At 32.5% G+C, this 19,876-nt stretch overlaps 4 protein-coding genes across 9 annotated transcripts; 2 read left to right on the top strand and 2 right to left on the bottom strand.

Moving 5' to 3' along the window:
• Positions 1 to 6: 6 nt before the first annotated feature.
• LOC139105519 (transmembrane protein 185B) lies at positions 7 to 4,556 on the bottom strand. Of its 6 annotated transcripts, none has more exons than XM_070661680.1 (8): positions 4,277 to 4,556; positions 3,831 to 4,176; positions 3,454 to 3,753; positions 3,225 to 3,348; positions 2,844 to 3,069; positions 2,674 to 2,756; positions 1,310 to 2,592; positions 7 to 1,195 (listed from the first exon to the last, which is right to left on the bottom strand). In XM_070661680.1, the coding sequence occupies exons 1-5, from the start codon at positions 4,312 to 4,314 to the stop codon at positions 2,858 to 2,860; spliced, it is 1,020 nt and encodes a 339-aa protein (XP_070517781.1). In that variant the 5' UTR covers positions 4,315 to 4,556; the 3' UTR covers positions 7 to 1,195; positions 1,310 to 2,592; positions 2,674 to 2,756; positions 2,844 to 2,857. The 6 variants fall into 6 exon arrangements, with proteins under 6 accessions (XP_070517781.1, XP_070517778.1, XP_070517780.1 ...); XM_070661677.1 differs by having other exon boundaries at positions 7 to 1,533; positions 1,732 to 2,592; XM_070661679.1 differs by having other exon boundaries at positions 7 to 1,533; positions 1,782 to 2,592.
• LOC139105520 (F-box/LRR-repeat protein 3) lies at positions 691 to 1,915 on the top strand. Its single transcript, XM_070661683.1, has 4 exons — positions 691 to 874; positions 978 to 1,197; positions 1,300 to 1,545; positions 1,744 to 1,915. Exons 1-4 carry the CDS (start codon positions 691 to 693, stop codon positions 1,913 to 1,915), a joined length of 822 nt encoding a protein of 273 aa, XP_070517784.1.
• A 120-nt stretch (positions 4,557 to 4,676) lies between the features above and the next one.
• On the top strand, positions 4,677 to 11,342 carry Mud (mushroom body defect). The gene is made up of 11 exons (XM_070661656.1): positions 4,677 to 4,816; positions 5,057 to 5,145; positions 5,217 to 5,272; positions 5,531 to 9,501; positions 9,597 to 9,889; positions 9,968 to 10,146; positions 10,260 to 10,414; positions 10,547 to 10,636; positions 10,758 to 10,820; positions 10,999 to 11,115; positions 11,202 to 11,342. The coding sequence occupies exons 1-11, from the start codon at positions 4,781 to 4,783 to the stop codon at positions 11,274 to 11,276; spliced, it is 5,124 nt and encodes a 1,707-aa protein (XP_070517757.1). The 5' UTR covers positions 4,677 to 4,780; the 3' UTR covers positions 11,277 to 11,342.
• Sa1 (stromal antigen) lies at positions 11,070 to 19,768 on the bottom strand. Its single transcript, XM_070661657.1, has 18 exons — positions 19,439 to 19,768; positions 19,013 to 19,173; positions 18,722 to 18,900; positions 18,368 to 18,541; positions 18,103 to 18,307; positions 17,709 to 18,038; positions 16,677 to 17,625; positions 16,223 to 16,456; positions 15,947 to 16,139; positions 15,670 to 15,856; positions 15,234 to 15,538; positions 14,949 to 15,160; positions 14,700 to 14,866; positions 14,392 to 14,443; positions 12,614 to 12,649; positions 12,298 to 12,462; positions 12,146 to 12,230; positions 11,070 to 12,046 (listed from the first exon to the last, which is right to left on the bottom strand). The coding sequence occupies exons 1-18, from the start codon at positions 19,612 to 19,614 to the stop codon at positions 12,029 to 12,031; spliced, it is 3,828 nt and encodes a 1,275-aa protein (XP_070517758.1). The 5' UTR covers positions 19,615 to 19,768; the 3' UTR covers positions 11,070 to 12,028.
• Between the last annotated feature and the right edge of the window lie 108 nt (positions 19,769 to 19,876).

Raw genomic sequence — 19,876 nt, 5'->3', positions numbered from 1 at the left:
TATTACTACTTAAGAAATTGTTCATTTATTGAAATAATTATTTGAAAAGGTCAAAATGGAAAACATAATGAACTTGATGAGTTTCTATCTTAAATTATAATATGGACATTTTATTCATGATAGTCTCATGTATAAGATTTTACCTTTTTATGTGAAACACGTGAGCAGTGCGAATAACATACGCAAGTCAGTAATCTCGAAGTCCTTGACCCTTTTCTCCGCGACTTTACTTTTACTTAACGTTCCTCGCGTGTATGCCCTAGTCCCCACTTCCGCAAACTCCTTTCGCTTTTTCCTAACACTCATCTCGGTGAGTCGAGTTAAACCGTTTTACGGAGATGATTCGTGGTACATGTTTTCAATTTTCTCATTATTATCATCGTGTGAATATTTTTGCGGTGGTGTCCAGAGCTTGCCGATAAAATGTTCGAATACTGTAAAATAGAACGTATTAACGTCTTTTCTTAAACGAAAGTGTATTAGTATCGCAACTTAGGACCTCGCAGAAGAGTACACACCAACAATAATTAATTTACGCCTTGTTCAGTGAGATTTTTCATTAAAAAGATTAATTATTTTTTTTCTTTTTTTTTCTCAGTTAAAATAATATTAAATAATGAAATAAAAGTGATTTGTGAATAAAAAGATTAAGAGTTAAATTGAAGTAAACGTCTTAATCAACTTTTGCAAATGTTTGCGGTGACGAGCACAGCAAAGCTCAAAATTGATGATGAGCATTTTAAATCTGTGGTAACGATTTCCAAGACTAAAAATGTTGAACGTAAGAAAAATCATTATTGCGATAATGACGAAAATGATCCCAGAGCATTACATCTTATGCGAGTTAAGGGATTTCCACGACTACTGCCTGAAGGTAATTTGAATATCCCATGGTGATCATCGACAAAATATAAAAGTTAAGTTTGCGGTGTCCTAAATTGAACAAACATGCGTTAAAAATTTTCTTGATATTTTAGGCATTCTTGCTTTGACTAATTATTGTCGTTGGCTTCGCGAATTATCGTTATCGTATGCTTTGTTGAGCGATGAGCTACTCTTTGCGTTATGTTCGATAAAGCACATCCATTTGGAAACTTTAAGGATAGAGGCAAATCCGGAAACGAAGCCTGTTCCGTGTATTAGTGATAAAGCGTGGGCTGCATTTTCAAATCGTTTGCCAGATATAAATTTCGCACTGTAAGCAAAAATAAACTAATAATTTTTACTAAGTATTATTATATTATTATAATACCTGAACGAGTTGAAACAAATCGTAAATCTACTACTATTTTTCGTTAGACTTTCTTACATGACCAACGAGGATGATCAAAAATTACTCTTCACGTCGCACATTCCCGTAACACATTTGTATCTTGGCGATGCAACGTCGGAGTTGATAATGTCACAGATAAGCAACCAATGTCCACGATTGATAGAATTAGTTATCGCCGCCTATGGATCTAGTCCGATCGATCAATTTCTAATTTCTGTAGCCAAGACCTGCTCACAGCTTAGTGCCGTTGGTTTAGGCAACTGCGAAATCACGTATGTAAATACATATATTACACATATTTTTCTATTAAATATTAAAAAAGTTAAATTTAGTTTTACATTATTTTATAAAATTTATCAAAATATCTCTTAAAATTTTGTTATTAATAGATATTTCTGCGATTATATATATATTAAAAAACGTTATTTATCCAAAACAAAAGTATAAGAAGTAATAACTTGATTTTTTAGTTGTTCTGGATTAGCAAAATTTGTTGCCTTGTGCGCACATCGTCTGCAGGTACTGTGTGTTTCGGAAACATCGCTGATAGAAGATGAGGACTTCGATATTGCTAAAGTGTCGACAAACTTATCTTCGCTTCTTGGTCGAACGTGGGTACCAGAGTATGTACCATTGTGGTAATGTCCTGGGAAGTGAAAAACAGGTTTTAATCAAATTTTTAGCTATAACAAAATACATGACAAAATAAAATATTTACGATGTACTTTTCTATTTTTCACAAATTACATAATAACTTACAAAGATGTTGTAATATCAAACAAAAAATTCAATGTATTCACTTTTGTTTATAATATTTGCAGTAAACCTGTTAAATGGTACTAAATATCTGAAATAATCTCGATTTATTTCCCGTGCAATATTATTCTGTATGTTAAATTAATAGTATTGCTGAAATTAATTGATCGTTGCTGTTGATACCAAAAAATAGAAACTTTATTAGATTATAATATATTTTTTAGAGATAATATATATATAAAATAATGTAACGTTACTAGAGCACTTGTTTACCAATATCGCGTATGATAAACTCATATAATTCAATATCCATTATATGTAATATTATAATATATAACAGTCTGTATATGCATTATTTCTACATTATAATATAATAAATGATTAGGTAGTTAACATTACGGTGTCCAGCAACATTAACAGCAATATCACTTGTTAAATTTCCAATTGCTCATTTCGTCATTTTTGACGCGTCCTGACAATGTTATTCTAGAGATGCGAGGTGCTCAGTCTTGTATCCCAGCCGACATATATCTGTGTAATTCGATCTCTTTGCTTATTAAGGCCTAGAATAAAAAAAAAAATTAATATAAGTAATTATAAGTGTATGTAATCGTCTGTATTTAATATGTAATATTTAAAGATACCTGACTATTTTATAGTAGACATTTGGGCCTTTGTGTAAGTCAGTTGCGTTAAAAATAACAATTTAAAAATATCCGAGCTAACCCTGCAAAACATTAAGTTAAGAAACGTTAAATATTATTAATTATATTTTAATGCATATTAATATATTTTTCAAATATTGCTTTGCGACCTGTTTTAAGCCAATCAATCAGGCATATCTATCGAAATTATAGGCACAACAGGTTTCATTAGGTCGATTTTCTTAATAAGCTTTTCACTCTTTTCTGTAATCATTGGCTCGGATGGTGGTTGATCTCGCTCGTCTCTTGGTTGATACGAAATATTACCGTATTCTTGGAGCAATGGACATAAACCTAGCAGGAAGTGACAAAAGTCTTTTCTGATACCAAACCACCCTAGACAAAAATTGTGTCGTTCTTACATGCTAAATAAAATTAACAACAAAACAGATTTCTCTATCAGATATATGTGTACATATGTGATGAGAAACAGAAAATAATATTCACACACACGATCTTATCGCTAAATAATTTATATAAGTATTTCTTACATCTATTTCCACCTTTTGCACCAAAGGACATAAAAATAAGAGTCACGTGTGATAAGAGAAGTGGCATTGCCACTGTTATATAATTTATTTGAATATCACCATCTAATTTATTTGCTAGCAGTACCTAAAACAAAATAATTAATATATTAATATTTTAATATTGATATATTAAATAAGATTACAAAATTAAATTAATAAACAAATATATATAACAATGCACTAATCATACCTGAAATACTAAAATGGGAACAACAAGAAATGTATATGCTACTGCCGAATGTAAGGAAGTTCGCCTCTGACGAGCATTGATCTGAGGTGTTCTTAGTAAAACGGCAGCAAATACTATTGCATATAAAACAGCCACTAAGGATAAGCAAAGAAGTGCCCACAATGGCACAAACACAACTTCCCAGCTCCATGTTATAAAACCATCCAATCTCAGAGCCAAAAAGATAAACTGCAATACATTCACTGCACAAAACAGCTCAAGTTCAAATGACCGATCATGTTTTACAGCCCAGATGCAAACCTAAATCATAATAAATATTAGAAGATGAAAATATTCAATATAATCACTGATAAAATTTGGAAACAGTAACTGCTTACCGCAATTGATACTATTGAGATAAAAATCAAGGGTATGAATACCAGTATCCAGAGGTGTCTCTCAGATTCTAATTTATCGCATACTAACAACTCGAACATTAATAGAATTAGATGTAGTGCCAAGGTAATTAGCATTGCTTTATAATGTACATAGGCATCCCCTTCTAATCTTGCATGGGGGTGCCTCCACCAGACATAGCTTCCAACTATTGCTCCCAAGATTACCATGCCTTTCCAAAACCATATCGGACTGAATACTGACCAATAACTCCATTCGATAAAGCCATCCAGTCGAAGAGCAAACAGAGACGTGAATATCGTCAGGCATGTGTGCACCAAAAATTTACTGAAAATTTAAAATAAACTCTGCGTTTCTGACCACACATTTAAATAACGTGCCAATCTGCAAATATAATGAGCATCGTGTCGAGCGGCTCGATAATTACCTTGGATTGAAATCTTGAAAAAGTGTTTGGAAATTCATAATTGTCGAAACGGTTATGTAGGCCAATTAAACGAGGAGGGACTTCGAATGACTTGCCGAATAAAGATGCATGCTACGTTGAGCGCGTCGATCTCGTTTGCCGTAAATATTATACCGTCGCGGAAAAGTGCGAGCGATGCCTCGTACATTTGTATTCAAAAAATTAATTAATTACTCCTCATTATAACCAAATTTTCGAGCATACTGAAGTCAGTTAATAATTATCGGCTGTTCCGACCACAGACTTCTATAGAAGTCTGTGGTTGGGGCGCATCCAACATTACAGGGTCTCTAGTTGTACGATTTGGCAATAATAACCTCGCTTTGGTTGGCTAAACTGCGAAGCATCCGTTGTTCGAAAAGTCAAACGTTTTCTTGTGCTTTGTGACTGACGAAACACAAAGGGTTACATGGACGATGTCGTGCGTTTTATATTTTCTGTAGCTTATTTCACATATAGCTGGCAATGATGGACGTGTGGAAAAAAATAATTGTCGAATGGGTGAGTGATAGCTTTACGTATAAACGTTTGATGAGAGTAATAAGTTGTTCTCACGTATGGTGTTTTGTACGTATACATACATTTATCTTTGTATTTTTTTTCCTTTCTCCTTCTGTTCTTTTTTAATTTGTAAACATCAGTTTTTTTTCATGCTAGAATTACGAGCATCGAAATACATTTGTGTAATGGCAAACGTTTGTCTAGTGGGTTATCGACATATTTCATTAAATTTTTTTTTAGATTAATTGCTTGGAAATACAGGAAAAACCAGTGGAAAGTGTAATAGAATTACAAGATGGAATGTTTTATATCAATTTTCTCAAGTTAATGTGAGTATATATTCTTGTGTTGTAGCATTAATCAATTTAGTTTGTCATCACTTTAAATTGTCTTGTTACAGAAAATGGAAAAAACTTGAAAAATTTGATCAAGAGGATATTATCAAATTTATAGAAGGTATGGATATTTTTATATTCATTATATTTAGTTTTCTAATATTAATAACCTTTGATGCAAATTTAGTTTAATTTTAACTTTTGCTTTTTTGTTTTGTATTATTAGAGCCAATATAAAAATGTCAAATTAAAAAGATTACAGTTAATTCGTTTTGTAGTAGATAAATATAAAACTAATATAAATATAAAACTAGTTTGCATATAAGTGAAAGTATAAATATTAATTAATTAATTAAACTAATTTAACATTTATTTGCAGAAGAATATTCTAGTTTTAAAGTCAACAAGAATGATGAAACAGAGCATATATACATCTCAACTTTACTACTTTTGCATTTATGTCGAACGCTTTCTGCAATCCACCAATCTCTGCAATACAACATGTGTGATAACATGAAAAATGAGACACAAGTCAGAGTTAAGGCATTTCTCGAGAGTATCCTGCCCATTGGCAAAGATATCACCAAGGAAACTATGAAAGAAGTCATTATGGAAGTGGAGGATATAGCAGTAACCACAAATAATCTCAGAACACCACCCCTTGAGGACTTCTCCAAGTCTCCCATGACCCGTTCTACACGTAGCATGAAAATTATGACCGATCGCATTCGAGAGTTGAGAGATCTAAAAAGTAGATTGGCAGTGGAACGTTTCACCAATGCAGATTTGAGAGACGACATAATAAGGCAGCACAATAAAATAAAGAAGTTGCAGAAAAAGCTTGACGAAAAGTCGTCGGAAATGAAGGAACTGCGAGAGGAATGGATGAAACCAAAAACTCCTCAATCGTCTCGTACAAAAGAGAGCGACTCACAGGTAGATTACTACAAGAGATATATTATGGATCTAGAAAATCAACTGAGCAAACAGCAAGATGAAATTAATAAGTTGGAAACAGAAAAAGATCAAGTGTTGAAGGAGCTGGATTGTACGCGTCGAACGTCCAAACATTACAAGGAAAATTATGCAACGAGTGAACGTTCCTTAGAATCTTTATCAAACAAAATTGAACTGAAGGACAGAGAATTAATAGAGCTTAGAATGTACAATGAAGAACTACGTGCGATTATTAAGGAACTGAATAAAAATATTAATCCAGAACAAAGCTTTGAAGTTGAAGATGTAGTCTGTGCCGCCTCTAAATCGTTGAACTCGAGCGAAGCTCTAAGTTCCGTGATTGAAATTCAGCTCCAAGAAGCAAAGGAAGAATCTGCCGTACTGCAAGCTCAAGTTGATTCTTTAAAAGGGAGATTGGATCTTCTCACGAAGGATTACAAAAGTGCAATGGAATTAAACAGAGATTTGCAGGAAAAAGTAAAGACCTTAGATCGAGTGCAGGCGCAGTTAAATGATGCGCAAATAGAGTTAGATATATCAAACACAGCCATCGAAAATTTACAAGAGGAAAAGGTCTCTCTCGTTACTCAACGTGAAAATTTGAAAAGCTTACTTTCGTCCAAAGAGAAAGAATTATCTCAAGTAGTTGAGTTAAAAACTACATTGAACACGGAACTGAATGACTTAAAGTCAGAGATGAAGAAGTTGAATAAATCGCTTAAAAATGAAAAAGACAATTCTTCAAATTTAAATACCGCTTTGGCGGAAAGTAAATCGCAAGCAACAAAATATCTTACGAGCATTCACGAGCTTACCGATGAGAGAGATTCGTACAAATCTTCCTATGAAAGTTGCGCCAACAGTTTGAGAGATATTTTACATTGTGATAATACATTCATACAAGTTCATATAAGTAAACTCGATAGTTTAAATAATTTAACGCTTGAAGAGCTCATAAAATATATTGAAAGAATATTGAAGAGTTGTGATGTGATGCGCGTCTCATATGAAATTGATATTAAGAATTTAAACGCGAAAATAGATACGATCAATACAAATTTCGTTGAGCAGCAGGTAATCATTAAAACTTTAGAAGAACGAAATAAACAGGCTGTTTTAGAATTATCTATTATCGAGGACGAGAAGAAGCAAAAGGACATATTATTAAATAAACAGAAAGAAACTATACATACATATTTACAGGAAATCGAAGTTCTGAAAGTAGTTAGAGATGAGAAACTCATTTTAGAACAAAATGTACACGATTTAACAAACAGTTTAATAAGTCGAGAATTATTATTGAATTCTGTTACAACGCAATTAAAAAATTTACAAAACATTAATAAAAATTTGAAACTAATAAAAGAAGAAACTCAGCAAAGTTTCGGTGATTATCAACAAAATCTCAAGTTAACATTTGAAAAGTTGCAATATGAATATCACACATTGTATCACAATTATCACGAAGTACAGCGGGAAAAAGTGAAATTGGAACAAAGTTTCAATTGTAATAAAGAAGAACTATTAGAAATTCAAGCGATAAATACTACGTTACAACAAAACTTATTAGAAAACAAGAGCAAGATAGCTGTCTTGGAAGAAAAGAAAAAAAGCCTCTTTGATGAATTAAATGAATCCAAATGCAATGTGCAAGAATTGAAGAACGAGAAGAGCGATTTAATGCGTTCTCACAAGGAAACGCTCGAAACGAAAGACAAGGAAATAAAGGCGAAAGAAGAGGCGATGTTAACATTGCAAACTAAAATAGATAAGCTAACGAACGAAGCAAACTCGACCGAAAAGAAGATGAAGGAGATAATTATTAATCTCCAAGAAATAAGATCTACTCAAGACGCCGTTCTGACGACTCAAGAAGCAGCTCTCAAGGAAAAATGTTTGTATATAGAGAAACTTCAAGAAGAGTTTGAAACCTCTAAGGAGACAATGAGTAAGGAACTTGAGGACGTAAAGTCATCCCTACACGAATGTCAGGCACAATTTTTAAGTTTGGAAAATCAACGTAATGACCAAAACAAGACTATAACAGAATTGCAAGGCGTGCTTGAGACAATGGGCACGGAACTCGAAACTAGTAAGGAATACTGCAAGTATATGGACGCGAGTCAGGCAGAAATTGTAAAACTGTGCCAAGAATTGGAACATCCAACGAAAAATTTGAACTCTACGATCATGGAAACGTGTTCGAATTTTAATTTACATCATGATACATCACAGTCTATTAATATAGAGAATAAATACAAGTACATTAATGCGGATTCTAATGCAAATATTTTGAATATTATTAGAATAACAATTGACGAGTTATATAAATCTCAAAAAATTATTTCGCACTTAGCTTGCACAAATGGTGAATTGAATGAAACTTTGCTGAGACAAAAAATGCTTCTTCTAGAGAACGGCGTAAAAGACAAGGAAGAAGTTTGTAATTTGAAAATTAAAGTACAGGAATTGGAAGTGATAGCGCAGAAACGAAATAATTACCTTAAGAGCCTCATAAAAAGTAAGGAATCCTTCAAGGATTCCTTGCAGAAAGTTTTCGTTACTCAAAATGATTTAGATGCCACTTTCACATCGTCTAAGAAAAAATGGAATGAAATACTGACCAAGTTTGAAAATATCTTTTACGCCGAAGAATTTGTTTGCGACGAATTTAAACAATTGCAAATTAAGAAGACAAGTCTGGAAAATATATTGTTGAAGTGCCAAATTGGTTATTCAGAACACATCAAATCTATATGTGATATTTTATGGGAGAATTTCTTGTGGACAGAACAAAAGTTACACGACACTTATCTGTGTTCGATACACGAGAAGGAATGCTTAGATGTCCTCGCAAGTGAGGAAGAAGATCAATTTCTTAATGAAAAAATGATAATCAACAGAGAGTTGGAAAAGTATAAAACGCTGCAAACTAATTTTACGAAATCTGAAGAAGAAATTGAATCTTTCGCCGCTTTAGCCACGTTTTATGACGAGAATTTACAATCTGGAAAAATCAATAGTCAAGTGGAAGTGGAAAAGAAATTACAAAATCAAATTAATCAACTAACGAAGGAAAAGAAAGAGCTAAAGATCAAGATGGATAATATGCGCTTGAGGCATGTGAAATTAGAGAAAAATATCGATGATCTTAGAGCGGAAATTAAAAGACTCAAATTGACAGAGGCCGCGCCGGTGGACGCCAACTTGGCCATGTCTGAAAAAGCTCAAGTACAATTAATGAAAGAAGAATTAGAACTGTTGAAAAAGCAAAACCAACAACTACATGAAGATAAAAAATCGAGCGAGATAATAAAACAAAAACTTGAGGATCAGTTGAAGGAAATTCACGGCTCGTACGAACAAAAATTAGAAGATATAAAGCAGAAAATGGTAAACAAAAAAAAATTATTTATTTTAAAATTTCCAAATTTATATTTTGCGAATATAATATTATTTTATGTTACGTTACGTTACGTTTGTTTCAGAAAACCGTTTATAATGAACAAATGATGAAGTTGGGTAAAGATCAAGAAAATATCTTACAAGAAAGACTTCAGAATCAGATGGATATGATGTGCCAGAAACAGAGAGAGGAACTTAACAAATATAAAGCACACGTAAGCGAGTTAAGCTCGCAACTTTGGACCGTAGGAGAAAAACTTCTGATTGAGCAACAAGATAAGCAAGATACATTACAGCGCGTAAAAGAATTGGAGATAAAAATTAAAGACATTCAAGATGATCAACGAATAGCTACAATTTCGCGTAAAGCTTGCACGTACGAATAAATTGCGTGTTTTATTTTTGTAATATAAAGAGGATTTCTTATTAATTTAATTTAATTAATCTATTACAGAATGGAAAAGCAGGAACTGTTACCTGAAAATACAGCACATAAAAAACAGACGCATAAAGTAACGACGCTTGTAACCGAAGAAAAATTCGAAAGAAGACACAGTATTAGAAGCATTCAAGTGATGGGTAATGCATTCAAAACTGAGGACGAGGAAGAGGTTTTTGATAATGTTTACTTAGGTAATATATATATATATAAAACGTGTCACAGATATTAACGTTAATGGAAAAATTAAATTTTTGTTTTTTAATTAGCGTCTTTTCTTTTTACTTTAATCAATTCTGTATTTTAGCCGACGTGAAAAAAGGCAATTTTGTATCAAATGTGGACACCAATCGTTTGTCTGTTTTGCAAATGAGAAATTCTCTTTGTAAACCACATATGAAGTCATCTTATGCGGCAGAAATGCAATTCTTTCCATCAACTTTGACCGAAGAAGAAATTAAAGTAAATAATTTAATACACAACTGTTCAGAAAACAGATTACGTATACAAATATTTCTTTAATTACGTTATTCATATGTCTCGTGTATTTATGCTCGTGTATAAAAGAATAAAGATTTATGTATTTCTTTTTAGACAGGTTCTTCAGTGGAAGAAAACTTTAATGACAGTCTAAGCCAAAGTCTTCTTCCAGAACAAAAAACTAGAAAAAAGGATAAATCTCAGGTAAATTGTTAATCTTTGTAATCCTCGCTTACTTAAGTTTTATGTATGTTTTATGTAATTCCTTACATTTGTGGCAATGATACTTTCTTATATTTGTAATAATTTCAATATTCATCATTAGATATCATATAAAAAGCCTGGTCCTCCAACACCAAGTAAAAACGGAGGAAGATTATCGTTGCAGGTATTTCATATTCTCGTATAGGTCATTTGGCAATATTATGTGTATTTGGCTGAAAAACAATTTACTAAAAATTTGTTTAAAAAAAAAAAAAAAAAATACAAAATTTTGATTTATATGCTATAAAACTACAATACATTATTATAAATTTGTCACTAAAAAATTTAATAATTTGTGTTAGGGTAATGAATTACGAAGCCCAAGCTCACGTGTATTAAAAGAGCGAAATGTAGACAAAAAGACAACGACTACTCCTATTTCACTGAAGAATATATTTTCATTAAAACGGCAAGATGAAGTAAGTATTTAAAAAAAGTATGTGTGTATTTAAGTATTAAACAGTACAATAATATGTGAAATATATATTTTTTTTTTTTTTTACAGAACACAACTAGCACACCAAAAAATCGCAGACTTAGCAATCTTTTTCGCAAACCTCGTTTACAATCAAATTCGTGAATAAATACTACCATATATCCATGTATATAAAAAATAACAATACATTGGTATGTTAACAAGCTATGAATATAAAATAAGAATTTATAATAATTTTACTCTAACGCTATTTTTTATATTATACCAGACGTAGGTTTGCACTGATTTGGGAATTATTATTGTAACTTTGCCATGATGTGTAATAATGTAAATAAAATGTCATAAATAATTAACATTTTATAACTTTGTATGAAACATTCTAGTATGCAAAGCATTATCACAAAATGTACAAAAAAAAAAAAAAAAAAAAAAAAAAAAATTAAGCAAACTATAATTAAAAATTATGATTCAGTATATCATGTGCCTATAAATAATATCTACCAATACTATTTTAATAAAGTGTCATTAACTGGTTTACTTAAAGAATTATTAAATAATTTGTAGACAAACAAAAAAAGGATATCCATAATATAAATTTAATTTTTAATGTAAAATTGAAAATGCATATATGTATAGCGTTTTATACGATACGATGTGTAATAAAATAAACTTTCCACAGAAAAATTTAATCTTTCTTCGACAAGCAACTCTGCTTTGTAACATAAACATTTATTTATCAAAACGTATCGATACTCTTTTTAAAAGCTATATTATATATTCAAGAGAAAGTAAGTATGTTTCTCTTTTATTTTTAAATCGCGTGCTACTTTGAATATGTACCACAATCAATCCGATCGTTGAAATTTTAGGATACAAAAGAGCAGTTGTGATATCTTTCACTCGGAATCAGATTCCTGCAATTAATTTGAATAAATGCATAATATATAAATACAGCTTTATGGAAAGAAAATTTATTAGCATTACATTATTCACATTACATAATTAAAACTTACCATATATTGCCCTTCGACATATCTCCCAGAGTTTCTAGATGTTCTTCGCAATTCCCTGTGTTCTACGTGCTCTTGACTTCGCCGTCTGTTACAAAATTGCATTTCGATTATTGTAAAGTTTAAAATAACTAACGTTTAATTAAGTTACTTACGATCTCGACTGTAATTGTAAAGATTTAAGTTTATTATCAATGTCTTGCGAAGGACTCGTTGAGGTGTCTTCTATTACTGCTGACGGCGATTGCATAGCGTCGTTACTTTCGTAGAACGTGTTTGTTCTAGGTGTACGAGTTATGACCACTTTAAAAGCTGGTAATCTGAAACAATAAAACAGTTACGTTAACGTTTACCGGAAAAGTACACATACAATTTGTAAAGCCACAATTATGTCTAATTTATAATCTTTATTATGTTTTCAGATTGTATTTAATTGGATAAAATTTTAAGAGAAAAAAATAAATTACTCACTGATTCTTTCGCGGACCACGCTTCTTCTTCTGTTTGCTGAAATAAAAACGCCCATTTTCAAGTGGATATGCAATTATTCTGATTACTCGAGATAAAGGGACAAAAATATAACTACGAAATATTTTAATTTACACATCAACACTTTGTATACATAACTTTGTAATTACACGTCTGCTTAGAAATTTTTAAATTGGTATTATTAATGTAATTATATATTAATGTAATCACATTTCTAACATGTGAAATGTTAAAGTCAAAGTAATATCAAGAGATGATGTAGATGAATGATAACATGTTTATGAAGTGACGGGTATAGAGAACGGCGTGTCATGAAAAGGAAATAGGCATTCGTTAATTTTAAGAAATATGAACCATAGATATAAATAATTATTTTATTTTCTTTATATTAATAATTGATAAAATATATGTTTCCAGTAGCTCTTTGATTTTTAATTTTGATCAAGCAGGATTCAGGAGCGCTGGGAGTAAAAGGTCTCATTCGTAGCAGTATTTATTTATATATCTATCACACTAATTTGTATTATCAATATATAAATAGAATACAAAGTTTCCTTTTTATATGTTTACTTGATTTTAATCTCGATAAAATACACACATCGTTCTCTATGCACTATCTTTTTCGATTATCTCAAAAATATGATACGGCAATAATATTTATTTCTTAATAGTTTCTTATTCTAGTTCAGAAGTTATTTGTTCCTGAATTAGGCACAAAGTAATATTGAAGTACATCGAGAATATATGTCTTGTACAATTTTTGTCCCTTACACGTACTTTATATATTAATACATACTTCATATTTATCTAAAAATATTTTTTTTTTATTCTTAACGATTAGGTCGCTTATTATTTTATGGAGATTAAAAAGTGGTTAAAGTTACTACTCATGCAAACATAAGTATATGTGTATAAAAATATCTTTATATTTAAAATACAGCAGTCTAAAATAGATAGTTATAATAGATGTTTGTACATGAAGCACAAGCATGCAGTTATACTGCAAGAAGAAAGATCGCCATTACTTTTTATTTTAAAAAATTTATACGATTCAATCACACTCTCTTTCTCTCGTTTCTTTGCCTTTCACAGTCGCACACGTTCAATAATATTTTAATTTGAAAATAGTAAGAATCATAATAATTATATTTTTTAATCGGCTATCTTCTTAATCCACTTCCCTTATTTTCTCACTACTAATACTTACTTATTCTTTACCTTCTCACTCACTCACTCACTCTTTCTCTCACTCACTCACTCACTCACTCACTCACTCACACTTGCACGCACGCACTCATACACACACTTTTACGCTCAAAAAACCATTAAAAAACCGAAAATCCTATATCGTACATAATATTAATAAAGCATTAATAAAAAAAAATAATAAAATAATATATATTAGTAATGAAACTACCAATTTCTACATATCTACACTATGCAAGCAACATTAAGATAATATTATAGCAGTAATAAAAGAAGTACACGTTAATACGTGTATAAAAGGTAACTACGCTTCCAGTTTACAAATAATAAATATACTGTTTATGGTACAGTACTCATTGCAAAAGCTGGTAAAAACAAGCATTTTTTTTTATTGCGTTTCATTGGATCGATAATCGAACGCTAGTAAACCAATTATTGCTGACTTTTCTTTGTGTTATCGAACAGTTACACATAACACTTACTTGCAATTATAAGATCATACTAATTTGACAAAAACAATTATATTAGACTCTATGCGGGTACATCCAACTCACCCTGCAAGTTCGTGATCAGAACCTTCATCAGGTTCATCAGCATCTTCTTCTTCTGCAAAAACAAATTTTATTGTTTAGATAATAATTAAAAAAAAAAAAAAAAAAAAAAGACAAACTCAAAATTTAATTCTTATTATTTTTCAAATTATAATTATATGAATGTTTCAGTCCTGATCTCAGATTTAATTCTACATGTACATTCATCAATTTTCAGTCGAGTTTCATTAACTTTGAAAAGCAAATATTTATTCTGTATATTAAGTCGATGCATTTTTTTTTTAATAGCTAAGGTCGATTGAAATTTTTACCTGCTAAATGATCTTTCTTGCGTCTTGTATAAGCTCGTTTACTTGTAACTGGAACCTGATCCGTTTCACCATGCAACAAACTGTTCCTATACAAAAGTAAAGGCTGCCAGTCTTCCCCTCGTGAAGACGGCATTCCAGCTTGCAACCGTCTGTCCAAAAAGTTGAGCCTACAACGAAATATGATGTACTAACAAATAAAATAATAATAATTAAAAAAAAAAAAAAGTAAATTAAACACGCGAGACTTACACCACACGTTTATCTTGCTTAAGAAGTTTATTCGTAAATTCGGACAATATTTCGAGAAACGGCAAATTCGGCGGTGGACATGTGGGATCCTGTTCGACCCCGTCTGGAGGTGTAATAACGAATAAAACTCCTGCGCGATGTAAGGCCGTGATTGCCTCACGATTTTTCACAGCATCCAGACCAAAAGATAAAGCAAATCGTTTCGCGAGTTCCTACATAAAGTTATATTTTACTAGCATGTTTTAATTCATTATACTATCAAACAATGTATCTACAGTTACACACCCTTATTGCGGTAAATTCTTCACTATTTCGGTTGACTTTTCCTTTTTCAGTTATTATCTCGTTATATAAAATATTTAAGCTTTGCTGCATCGTTAATGCGCAATGTGTTTTGTTAATATCTCTGGCTTTGCCTAATGTAGTTTTAATTATATCACCATAATCATTGTAATATTTGACGTAATGTTTAAACACATCCGCTGCAGCTTTCGTAGGTATCATATTATATACGATTAACTTGCAATAACCAGCTAAGAAGTTTCTGCGTTTGTGTAACTCTTCGATTTTGGAGTGTTCATCGTGCTCTTCTGCAAAATAAATTCATAAATGTGCACACGTAGAAAAATTTATATATATATAAAAATATTATTTTGCCGTTTAGAAATGAAAACCAGAACACAAACTCCCTACAATAAGTAACGAGTAATAAATTATTTACCATCTTCCTCCTCAAAGAAAACGTATTCCTGGATAAATCTATTGAGCATGTTTTGCATTGCTTGGTCTGGCTCGTACACTAGTTGATGCATCAAGGGATTTGTGTGTGTAGCCAACTGATTGCAAAATACAACCAGCAGATCGCATATCGTGTTGTACGCGACTTCTCTCAAAATTGGCGGCGTTGGCTGTTAGATATCGAGATAAATATCATTTACAAAACGTAGCTTTACCTTGCTAATTATATATATATATATATAAAATATAAAAACAATTACCACGCCGCTGCTATCGCCACTAACAAAATGACGCATTGAACCCATAAATGCATGTAATCGTTCCATCAATTGTCGACATTCGTCTTCGCCACGAATGCCAGAATCTACGGCCTCCATTAAATGATTTTCGCCCCACAAAATAGCGAAATAGCACGCGCTTATACAATATTTAACTGCCTTTTCTGGTAAGGATCTACGCATAAATTAATTTAAATTTATATACACAAGGTGTCCGCGATCAAATAGAAAATAATTTTATGTAAGCATTGTAAATACTTTGAACGATCTTTTGCGTCTTCGATATCTTTGTATAACGAGTCCCAAATCCCCCAAGGATTCATATTATGACAGGCATAAAATATAGAAACTTTTTTAAGAGATTGGACAACGTTAAAAGTTTCGTCTTCATCTGGAACTTCATCACCCTCAATCAAATTTCTGTATTCGTCAATTGCTTCCTTGTATTTATTTACAATGGAATCGATTAAAGTTGAACGAGCAACATCACATCTTAAAAAATTAATTAAAATATAATCAAAGTTTGAATAAGTACATAACATGAAAGTATATACAGAGTGCATTTTAATTAACATTTTATTATACGAGACGTAACAATACATAACAGTACAGTACAGTACAATCGGTAACTCGTCTCGTACGGTAAAACGTTGAGCCATCACCCACCAAAATTCACCCTGTATACTATAACGTAAAAAAATAATATAAATACCTGGTAAAGATAGCATGACCCTCCACGCACATATGTTCTAAAGTTTTAGCCGCTGTATCTAAAACTTCGGTATCGTGCATTTTTTCCACGATCGTGTGGATTTTACTTAAAAGCGAATCTAAATTCACTTCTTGTCTAGATTTTGTGTAAATATCCAAGTCAAAGTATTGTGGGATTGCTAATAAATTCGCCAATTTTTCGGGATCCGCTCTGTACTTATCAAGCAGAAGCGGTAACGTTTGAATGAAATGTTCCGTTAATTTCTGCTTGTCGTCATGAACCTGCTTCAGTTCTTTTACCGATAGAATTTTTCGAGTGGGTCCACGACCGACTGGAGCTTCGCCCGTCGCGGCTTGTTTTATGCAGCACACCATTAATTCGATAAGAGACGTTTCTTTTTGATTGTCCAACGCTTCTTCGTCCGGACCGGCTTCTTCCAATAACAGATCAGTCATACACTCCCAATCCTTCATCATTTGATTAGTTTCAATTAAAGAGTCAACTAAGTAAGCCCCATGTTCGTGCAGCTCGGATTCGATAAAAAACAGAACGAGATCACGTATAAGTGGGGTGTTTGGCAATCGCTTCTTGCCGCGTCTGGTCTTGACATTTGCCATGACTCCGTCATCCAGACGGAACAAACGTTCGTTTAAAAATTCACCGGCCGCCTGCGCAACCGCACGATGTGAGGAATAAACAAGTTCGTAAACATGTTCGCAATCCTTATCAGTAAGAATTTCCCTGTGGTGTTTTAAAATGGAAATAACCAATTTCACAGCCTGTACCGCCACATCGTATTCTTTGTCCAACGTCATCGCAACGATTCTATCTTTAAACTTGCTTGTGAATAACTCTAGTTTAGTTTTCAGTTCTTCTGAAGCGTACAACGGTTGCAACGCCTGTAAGCACTTGAGTCTAACTTCTCCAACTTTATCGTGCAAAGTCCAACCTGTAAGTCGTATTAAATGGAAAGATTCACTAAACGCCAGATTTATATTTTATATATATGTGACTAATAAGAATGTTCCATACCAATATATTTTAAATAAGAATCATCCAAAAAATTTTGGTGAAATTTCTTCATCCAAACTCCAATTTCTGCCATACAAATTGCGCGTATTTCTGGCAAAGTATCCCTGTACCTGTGTACAAAAACAGATTTGAACATATACGTGAGCATATTCTTGATTTCGTCCATGTTTTCCTCCAATTCTTTTCGTTTAGCCATTAAGGATTCCAATCTGTCTGCCGCTCTTTTTTCCCGAGCTTTCTGTCTCTCAGCTTCATACTGTCGTTGCGTGTTATCCAAATTTATAGATACAGTTAAAGCAACATCTACCAAAGCTGTCATCAGTTTCATAGCTAAAAATAAAATTGAATTAATGCTTGGCTTATAATAAAACTCGTTCAATTTATTGAAATTTACCAGCAAGCGTTGCAGTATGTCTAAACGCTCTCACTTGTGAATCCGACAATCCGGTTAATAAAGATATGACGTTATCCATTAAAAATTGATCGTAAATAATCGAATATTGACATTGCCGGACGAGGATTTGTACGAATTCACAAAAATTAGCACGGAACTTTTTCCACTGTTGCCCCGTCATTATCAAGGGATACTCGCCACTTTCCTACAAATGCGATTACATAAGTACTAAAATACAGTCAGATATTATAATTGAAAAACATACCTCGTCAAATTCTTCCGTCATCTTACGAATAATTGCTACATGCTCCATGGTTAACTGCATCTCGGAAGTGATGCGTCCTTTACATCCGCTCGCATTGATAAAAAATTGCATTAACATGAGCAATGCATTTTCTCTGTTGCTTTTGTACTTTTCTATCCAATCGTCAACAATAGTCTATAAAATAATATTTACAAAGATTATGATACATAACTTTGTTACACATGTATCATGTATACTTCATTTAGCACTCAGTGTTCTTAAAATTATTTTATTCTTTGTTAATTAGGAAATATTAAATTAATATTGCTAACTGTAATTGTTAAATAGAACACCCTTCATATAAAATCAGCTTACAGTAAGTGAGGACCGATTATTTCTAATAACATAATAAAGACTAGCTTCATCTTCCAAGCTGTGTGAATGGTGAGCCTTTTTATTACGCCCCCGTCCACCACCACCTTTGCCTCTGTTACTAGGCACTGGAACATAGTCTGTATCAATCTCTTTGTACTTGGGCTGTTGTACTATACCTCCTTGAAAAGAAACAAGAATTATAACACTTGCTATATTGTTACAATTTCTATACATTACACTACCACAATACTGACAAAATCTCTACAAATGATAAAAATATTCACAACATACCACGCATTCTGGCACGTGTGTTCCTTGTAATTCTCATGTTAGATGCTGCTGGTGTAGCAGGTGCCTCAAATTGCGTCTGATTGTCAAAGTTTCCTGACTGTTCCTGGTATTGCTGATGAGTGCCTGGTGAACTATGACTCTCCGAGGAATAATGCTCTGGACTGTATCATATGTATACAGTAATATGTCACAATTGTATATTCAATAATACATATAAAAAAAAAATTCTAATTTTTTTCAACATTTATTTATTAAGCAAGAAATGCCATTCTACCTTTGTTGTTTAATAAACATTGAAGGAAGATAAAATAATATTGCAAGTGAAAATCATCAAAGTTTTAAGGTAAATAAATGATAACTAAAAAATGACATGGCAAGTGAGAATTATCTGAGTTTGATGTAATATAATAATAATAGTCGTATTACGTAGGATTGTGTTGCGGAGTTTGAGCCGCCTGGTTGTACGGGGTGTACGCGTTATAATCGTTGGCATCGCCGGCGGAGTTGTCGTTCATCGGCGTCATCGGGGTCATCGGCGTCTCGTACTCCGGTGGCACCGGATCGTCCATGCGGATCCGCTTACCTCCGCGTCTGTGCATCATCGCGTCGTGCTCGACGTTCTAGTGCGTCCAAAAAGAAAATCTGTGCCTACAGCACGTAAACCACGTCGTTGTTGAATCTCTCATGAAACGCGCGTCGAATTCACGTCGACACACGCCATTCGGATAAGCTGATAAAACTGAGTGGTTATCCCGCGCGAAAAACACTTTCTCACCAATAAGTTCTGATTGGTTTAAGGCTATCACACATGAAATACATAAGCATATGCCCAAGAAAGCTGATTGGTTCATTTTCTTATGTATT

This window comes from Cardiocondyla obscurior, linkage group LG09 (genome assembly GCF_019399895.1).
Source record: "Cardiocondyla obscurior isolate alpha-2009 linkage group LG09, Cobs3.1, whole genome shotgun sequence".
In the NCBI taxonomy this organism is placed as follows: domain Eukaryota; kingdom Metazoa; phylum Arthropoda; class Insecta; order Hymenoptera; family Formicidae; genus Cardiocondyla; species Cardiocondyla obscurior.
Note: the sequence above shows the minus strand (reverse complement) of the source record. Positions and strands in the feature narration are given on the sequence as shown.